Source organism: Cajanus cajan, chromosome 11 (genome assembly GCF_000230855.2).
Source record: "Cajanus cajan strain Asha chromosome 11, NIPB_CcT2T_4, whole genome shotgun sequence".
NCBI lineage: Eukaryota > Viridiplantae > Streptophyta > Magnoliopsida > Fabales > Fabaceae > Cajanus > Cajanus cajan.
In genome coordinates this window covers 26,282,102-26,291,389 of record NC_138527.1, presented here as the reverse complement: position 1 = coordinate 26,291,389, position 9,288 = coordinate 26,282,102, and the positions used below count along the sequence as shown (strand labels likewise).

Here is a 9,288-nt window from a genome sequence, read left to right as displayed (position 1 = left end):
TTACGGTATGAATGGAAAGAATATAATTAATAATATATTAACAATTAAAATGACATTTATTTTCAGATTTTTCTTTTTCTTTTTACACCACAGTTACTATGGTAACACATACAAAATTGATGTGTACATTTTTGACCGGCACATTTAATTAGACTATAAAATTCGTGACGTAGCTGTCAAGATTCCATAATTATTGTATCATATTGGTATACTAGCCTGTTGACTGGACACTTGTTTATAAATCTATCAGTGTCACAGCAGTGGCTGCCATAGCAATAGCATCTTGTGTTGTGTTGTGAGTTTCATTCTTGAATTTCAGTATGTATTTGGTGGAGAGCAAGGGTGGGGCCATAGTGTGCATGCTGGTGTCCCTTTTCTTCTTGGGGACATGGCCTGCTGTCATGACTCTGCTGGAGAGGAGGGGTCGTCTTCCTCAACACACATACCTTGACTACACCTTCACCAATCTCTTGGCTGCTGTTATCATTGCTTTCACCTTTGGCCAGATTGGCAACACTCAACCTAACTTCTTATCTCAGCTTTCCCAGGTGCCTTCATATTATCTATATGTGTGAGTTTGTCTTGATGTATGTTTGTTTTAAAATAATGTTTGACCAACAAAAATCACAGTAAACACAGATTAGTCGTCAAACATCTGTAAAGACCTTGTGAATTGTGTTCTTGTGTGAGTTTAATTTTGACACACAAGTAGTCTAAACTTTTTTGGAATTTCAGGGAGAAAGATTTTATATATCATGTTGTTATTTCCACATGTCTCACTTCCTATAAGTTGTGAGTGTTTATTATAAAAATCAACATGCATACATGTAAGGTTGTTCCAATTATAAGTGAGACATAAAGTAAATTTTGAAAAAAAAATTCTTTAAATGAGAAAGGTATATCTTTGGTTTTTTTCTGGACATAGAAGGGTTTTTTTTTTTGTCATATATGTTGCCCTTTTACTTTTTAGTCTATACCACCCATATCCTCTATTGGAGGCTGTCCTTTTTAACCAAATAGGATCACTGTATACGAAAAAACTCAGTTTGAGTATTAAATATTATTGCATATCCAAGATTTAAACTTAAAAGCCTTTTTTATCTTATAAAAACTATAAAGAAATAATTTTCTTTTATAGACCTAAAACTTAAGCTTTTGCAGCCGTATCCTTAGGTCAATTCTGTGTGTCAATTTGTGATTTTATGGTTCTGTAAACACTATTTACCTTGTCCATGCATGCACTATTTATTTAATTAGTTTTGTTATATACAAATCATAGGATCCCTAATTAACATTTGTTTTGTAGAAAAATGTTGGCAACTCATTCGTAACACTCTTTTATACATATTCTCTCTTATCAGTTGAATTTTATGGAAAATTACAAAACTTTGTGATCTTATTTTTTATTTAATAAATCTCTTAAATTGTGTAATTTTTAATTAATTTCAACCAATATAAGATAATGTGTTTAAAAGAGTGTGATACTAACACTAGTCTTGTTTTGTATTTTGGTTTTGCTATCTTGTGTTCAATTCAATATACATAAAAATGAAACACCTCCATATAATCGTGTGGACTGTGTACCTGACAAAATACAAACCACCGAAGCATGTTTATATGGTTTATGAGATTTATACTAGTTTTATGGTCATATGCAGTAGCTATATTTTGGAGTTGAATATAGTTTCAATCTGTATTCTTAAAATTTGCAAGCAGAATTTTATTATTGTTTATAATTAATATGTGCTGATATACATTTTTCCTGAAGGGACTGCAACTTAATCTACTAATTACTACTGAATTCTAATGCTGGTCACTCCTGATTTAAAAATATCCCCATCATTAGAACCAAACTCTGTTATCTCTTGTAATGAGTACAATAATTTTAACTTATAATGGTTCAATCAAAGCAAAATGGAACAATTTATAGGCGTTTCCTCCTTTATCAAATATGTTTTGCAATGTTCTTCTACTAATATATGGTGTTTATCTTTGGTTAGTAATGTCCTTGAACTTTATGTTATCTATTATTGTTTAAGACTGGTTTATGAATGTGGTATGATATCTGTTGCAGGATAACTGGCCTTCTGTTCTGTTTGCCATGGGTGGTGGGGTGGTCCTCAGTGTTGGAAATCTGTCAACGCAATATGCTTGGGCTTTTGTTGGTTTATCAGTTGTAGAAGTGATCACATCAAGCATAACTGTTGTTATAGGTATCCCACTATTGATGCCCCTTGCAAGAACCATACCACAATAGTTAACTGTTGTAGTTGGAGAGTTCAAGACCTTATAAACCCCACATTAGAATACCATAGACTCAACTATAGATCCGAACATACTCATTGAGAAGTTTCAATATCTGCATAGTTTATAGCTTGCTATGGACCTCAATGTCATTGCATTGTGTCTGTTGTGATTGTAACAGGAACAACCTTGAACTACTTTTTGGATGACAAGATCAATAAAGCTGAGATTCTTTTCCCAGGAGTTGGATGCTTTTTGATTGCTGTTTGTCTAGGTTCTGCTGTTCATTCATCCAACACTGCTGATAATAAGGCCAAGCTCAACAACTTCACAAGTAATTACAAAGATGCAGCTAAGTATGTGTTGTTTGTTTGAAGCTATTCTAGTGTGTCTTCTTTTTTAATATAAAGTTGAATTCTCACCACCAAATTTTGTTCTCTTGCCAGGGGCATTAGTTTATCCACTTTGAAAGAAACAAGTGAAGGTAACAAGAAATCTTTAGCCAGCTTATCCGAATGGAACTGTTTTATTTGATATATGCTGGCCTTTTTCCTCTCCTTTGTTACACATAGTTGATTCAAAGGATGTAGAAGATGGAAGTGGTTCTGCATACAAAGCCAAAGCAGGAACTGCAGCTTTTCTTATAGAGCTTGAGAAAAGAAGATCCATTAAGGCATGTGTTTATGCTTCAGGCAATTTATACAGTATAGTTTTCATGGATTAGGCTCCTCTAAAATGAGCAACTCACTTTATAGCATAAAATAAGTAATCTCGGTAGCTGATATAGCATAAAATAAGTAATCTCGGTAGCTGATAAGAAAATTAATGTTATATTATGTGTATATGCATAACAAATCATGGATGTATTAAAAAATAAGCCATTAATTTTTTTCATTAATGAACGAGATAACTTATTTTAACTTTACTCACTTTAGATTAGCCAAATTCAATTTTTACAAACCTTTTTGCATTTTCATGTTGCATATTAGACAATGAAGAATGTAGGAGTGCTGACAAGACACTCTTTTATATAGTTTTTTCTCTAAGTCAAACACACTCTTAAAAAGTGACATGCTTATAGGGAGATTAATTTGATTTATTTTTATTTTGAAAATTTACCAATAATAGAGTGTATGACATGATTTGTTTAAAAGATTGTGTTGCTATCTTTGCTCATGAAGAATGATGTACATGATTTTGCAGGTGCTTGGGAAGAGCACTTTCATTGGATTGGCTATAACTTTCTTTGCTGGAGTTTGTTTCTCTCTATTCTCTCCGGCATTCAATTTGGCAACAAATGACCAATGGCACACTTTGAAGAAAGGGGTTCACCATCTGAGTGTTTACACTGCATTCTTTTACTTTTCAGTCTCATGCTTTGTTATTGCCATAATTCTTAACATCACCTTCCTTTACCACCCTGTCTTAAACTTACCCAAGTCATCACTGAAGGCCTATTTGAGAGACTGGGATGGAAGAGGTTGGGCTTTCTTGGCTGGTCTCCTTTGTGGCTTTGGGAATGGCCTCCAATTTATGGGAGGCCAAGCTGCAGGATATGCAGCAGCAGATGCTGTTCAAGTGAGTTCTTACTTTTTATTCATCTCTATAAAGAACTTTGCCAAAAAAATTATAGATACAACAATGTTAAGGCAGTGTCTATTTTCACTCTTGCTAATAAAATTTTATTAAGTTTCTTTGAATTATTTGTTTGATGATTCAAAAGGAAGAATTTAATTATCTTTATCCATGGGAATTGAAATTGATAATAAGGGGTTTATTGTTAGATTTTGTCTTAAAACCAATTGACATCAAGTGAAGTTATAATAGATGTATAAGCTAAACTCCAGGAATTGAGGCAACCAATCCAAGACCTTCCAACACCCCTCCTTCATGGACCATAGATGCCTGCTAAAATAGGCAAAGCTAGCCGAATAGGAGATTTATCAAGATGGGTTATAAACTCTAATACTATATTAGATTCCATCTTAAAATTAATTGACATAAAATGAAGTTGCTCAACATATATATAAGATACACCCCAAAAATTGAGGCAGGTAGTGTGAAACCTTCTAACATTTACAACATTCATACATCTTACTCAAACAACTTACTTAGAAATCATTGTTAAAAGAAAGAAACTATTTTAGATAAGGTTATACGAATAATTGTGAGAATTGACAGATCCCCATTTTGGGTTATGATTGTCTTTCACATTTAACTACTACACTTAAATTTGTTTTTTGTGTTAATGATTGTTGTGTATGGTCTAGTAAAAAATTCTTCACTTTGTCATGGACACCTTCATTAATTTATTTTAACATTTATCTTGTATTTGTTACTCAAACTACCAATTCATGGTAACTGAAGATGTGTTGTTTGTGCAGGCACTTCCACTAGTGAGTACCTTTTGGGGTATTGTTTTGTTTGGGGAGTATCGTAAATCATCAAAAAGAACATATGTGCTACTTGGGAGCATGTTGCTTATGTTTATTGCGGCTGTTGCTGTACTAATGGCTTCATCAGGGCATCGAAAATGATCATATAGCTGAAATGAAGGGAAAACGATAGTAAATATTGAAAGGTGTTGAAGTGTCTAATTCAGTGCTCAATGGATAAAACTTGTAGTATCGTTGATGAGGATTCCAAAATTATGCAAGTGTGTTGAAGTATTCTCAAAGTTGATGATGTTAATCAGAGACAAATTACCACAGAATTTAGAAAAAAAAAGTGTAGTATAGACAAAGAAAGTAAACTGGAAATACAATATAAGAGTTTATTTGGATATAAATTAGAATCGTTTTTTAGAATTTTTCCACGGAAGATAAAGAGTCTTTTTCTGTAGAAAAATTCTTAAAAAATATTTTTAAACTTGTATCCAAATAAATTTTAAACTTTCTTACCGATTATGTATGTCTGTAATCTTCCTTCCATGTTGAGTGACGTTTTAGTTTTTCATGAGCTTGATTTAATTATTTTTACTAACATAAATATCTATACAAACGTTTTTTTGTGTTTTTTAATTGTTACTTTTTGTCTCCATAACTTCATGATCAAACCTCGCCAATCATTACTTACTCATATGAGGAATAAAAAATTATCATTCAATCCTGAGATTCCTGACTAATCTATAAACAATTATGTTCTACTTAGTGATTTGGAGAATTTGAGTAATATGTAAAAAAAAAGTGATAATTCTAATTTTATTTTCTTTATTATAAAAAAAGTCTCACAAATTTATACTAACTTTTTTTTCTATTGAATGTCAAGATTATACTATCTTATTTCTGATTCTAATCGTATTTTAAAATATTCAAGTCTCATATCGTAGAACAATCAAATCACATCCTTAATTTGAAGGATACTCATAAATACTTGAATTTCAAATTCTTTATAAATTCTCCATCTAAACAAGGTATTTCATCTCAAATAATTTAAAATTCTTTAAACAATTGAATTACTCATTTAAATTCTCCATCCAAACACACTATTACATTTCTTGATATTAACTTTTGTTAGCTCTTATTCATATGTTTATCGGTTTTACTTTTAATTATAATTAATTACTTTAATAAAATGTGATAAAATTTACATAAATATATTTTTATTACCAAAAAGTAATTAATAATATTCTTATTATACATATTTGAAGATTAAATAAATATGAACAAAAGAGACGGAAGAGGAAATGAAGGCAACTATAACAAAATTAAAAAATAAAAAATAAAATACGTCAACGGGGTGATTCGAAACTTGGAATATACGAATTGTTTTTAATTATTGAGTTGAATATTAGTAGTAATGAATTATTGAAATGTTACTTTACAAATGAAAGTGAGATTTTCGATGGAATTTAGCTAACAAAGATTGACTTTTATTGATTGAAGTAATTAGAGTCCAAGCAATGCCTTAGAATACTAGAAGTTTCAACGTGCTATTGAAGGCCAAGTCCGATGAATGATGATGTTTGCTCTCCAAATTTCAAACATGGCAATTAATAACTATATTCCGTAAGAGACAGAATTAGCAAAATTCCAAGGATACATTTTTTAGTGGGATTCTTTGTTGACTTCTTAAGTCCATATCACAAGTGAATTATTATTGATATAAGCACTTTTAAGAAGAAAGAAAATAAAAAGAAAATATAAAATAATATTTTTATAAATTAAAATTAGATTATGTAATATTGTACGTCTTTGTTAATTGCTATATTTTTATCAATAATTATGCATTAAGTTGTTTTGAGGTATGGTAGAAGGGTCCTATGAGTTATGGAAACTCTTGAGGAGTCTTTAGATGTTTTAGAGGGTTTTTCTAGATAGAAGTCTAGTTTAATCCTAAAGGAAAGAATATATAAGGTTATTTTGAAACTTGAGCCCCATAAGTTCATTTCTCATAGAACTTTAGAGAGATACTAGAGAGAGGAACTCCAAAGTTCTTATTCTTCTTCTTTTTTCTAGGCATCTCAGGTTTGTAAAGATTGTTGTTGGTTGTTGATTCAAAGCTAGATAGCTGAGAATCAAGGTGGTGTAGGTTCAAAGCTTACGATTACTCAAAGATGGGAATCGTTCTTCTTCCTTCTTCATCTCTTTGCTTAGAGTTGAGGTAAGGGAAGTTAGACCCTTGTTTATGTTGGATTGTATCAATAATATGTTGTTTGATTGTCATCAAAATATGATTGTGTTGATTAAATTTGGATTTAAATGGTGGAAGGGTTAGGTTTTGGTGGTTTGGAACTATGAGAGTGAATATTTGGTGAATGATCTTAATTATCATTGCATGCTGCTATTATAGTGAAAAAGGAGATGTCGACAATGTACTTGAATGATATATTGCAATGCACGTTGGTATTTTGCTGGTTTTCAAGTGATTTGAGCCAAATTTGTGAGTCTGCAAATGTAGAACTTATTATCGTGCCAAGTGCACCTTTATGGTGTTGGGCATGGTTTCAATCAGAGGTGTTTTATCTCGCTCATGTTGAGTATAGGATTGGTGGCATTGGGCGTGAGAAGAGAGAATTGTCTCGGGTTGAAATAGCGTTAGGCGTAGTTTGAATGGCGTTGGACGTGAGGTGAGAGAATTGGCTCTACTTAGATTGGTGTCGGGTGCCAACAAAGTGGTATCAGGCATGAGGGGAGAGAATCATCTCTGCTTGGTTTGGGATCGGATGTGGGACTTTACCATACTAGACGTGAGGGCCCAAGGGTCTTTACCTAATCCATGCCAAGTGTGAGTTTGATAGCGTCAGGCACGAGTTACCTAGTATTAACTTGTTGTTTTCATGATTAATTGGTGAACATGGATAGGTTAGATGAATCAATTGCATGTTATATGTTGTTAGGCGTAGTTGGGGTCTATGTATATTGATCAAGGATAATACATGTAATTGGTTACATGGTAGAACTGTTTATGTGCATTTATGTTGTAAATTGATTATTGTTGTTAGATTTATATCCATTGACCTTGGGTAATGCATATTGATGAATATTCTTGAGGTGTAATACTAATAGTGCTTTAGGCATTTAGACATGTTGTGTTGATACACTATTAAGGTATGATGTTTAGAATGTTATAGACATTTAGACATGTTGATTGACTTAGGACTAAAGGAAAAGTTATTTTTGAAAGTTAGATATCCCATTGTGAAGATGTTAGTATAGTGTTCTATGAACCTAGTTGTTGAAAAGTCCTCCTTTAGTAGGTGTTATCTCTTGGAGTGGATGGTTGAGTCTCCTCTAAAATCTTAGTTGATGCAATATGTAGGTTAGATCAAGACATACTGACTCTAAGTGACCACGATATAGGTTTAGGACGAGCTATACTAATTATAAGTGATAAATTTTGATCTGTATATGGACAAGGTCGAGACATACGTGTATAAAATGACCAACTAAGTAAAGTACAAGGTCGAGAACTTAATCCCTAGCTAAGTATCGAAGGAGTGTAGTATTTGGAAGTAGTTGATGAGTTAATTTCATAGGAGACTTAGTGTTGTAATTTAATGTCATGGTAGACTCATATCCAAGTTATTTTATCCTGAAAGTAATACTAGACTTCCTAGTTTAAGTGGCGACATTCAAGAAACCATATTGATAAGAATTGATATCCCAATTTGGTTTTTGACCTAACAGGTGTAAAAAAGTCGTGTTAGTTCAGTAGGATCAAGCCACTTAGATTGTTCACCCTGTTGTAGGAGATTTTCATAGGTGAATATGTAAGGATGTATTTGTTGAGGTGTATGCGTCTGATGTGGTGTGGGCTGGTGTTGTTCATATGTTTTGGTGATTATATTGTTGAATGGCATGGTTATAGTGTAAGCTTAATATGCTTGAGTTGTTTGTATTTCAACATTATTGATGCCATGTTTAGGTGTTTTGTTGTGATGATATGTTGTGAACCATGAGGTGCTTTGTTGTTGGTTTACATGTTGGTATTGGTGATTAGTATAATTGTCTTTACTTCTATAATTGTTATATGTTTATTCTTTTGGAAATCTAGGTTACCCTTACATGTTTTCTAGTGGTTGAACTACAATGATTATGTTTACATGGGAACAGGGGCCAGGTTAGTTGAAGGTAAGACAAAGCTTTGGTGAGCCATGTTATTGGTAGTGTAGCCCTTGGCTACTATTGTATATTTTGTTATAGTTTTTTGATCGGCACCTAGGGTTCTTATTTCACTAATATAGATTAGTGTGTGTGTATATATATATATATATATATATATATATATATATATATATATATATATATATATATATATATATATATATATATATATATATATATAAGGAGGGATTTGTTAAATATAGAAGTAAGTCTACCTAAACTTACTTTGTTCAATAACTTATGTTCTACATCAAATTTCAACGGTCTAATCGTTGAATTTAAAGTTCTTAATGCATAGATGAAGTCTGCAAAAATTTTAAAAATTTGAAAACTATTTGATACTTCATTTCATTAATTCAAATTGACAGATAATCATAAAATTATTTTATACGTTTATTTGAATTAATGAAACGAAATATCAAATAATCTTTAAATTTTT

The 9,288-nt window shown here is 31.8% G+C and overlaps 1 protein-coding gene across 1 annotated transcript; it reads left to right on the top strand.

The window, feature by feature from the left end:
- Window positions 1-241: 241 nt before the first annotated feature.
- Window positions 242-5,199, top strand: LOC109800936 (ureide permease 1). Its single transcript, XM_020361874.3, has 7 exons — window positions 242-548; window positions 2,075-2,213; window positions 2,426-2,600; window positions 2,691-2,728; window positions 2,817-2,917; window positions 3,448-3,822; window positions 4,629-5,199. Exons 1-7 carry the CDS (start codon window positions 321-323, stop codon window positions 4,779-4,781), a joined length of 1,209 nt encoding a protein of 402 aa, XP_020217463.1. The 5' UTR covers window positions 242-320; the 3' UTR covers window positions 4,782-5,199.
- Window positions 5,200-9,288: the final 4,089 nt, after the last annotated feature.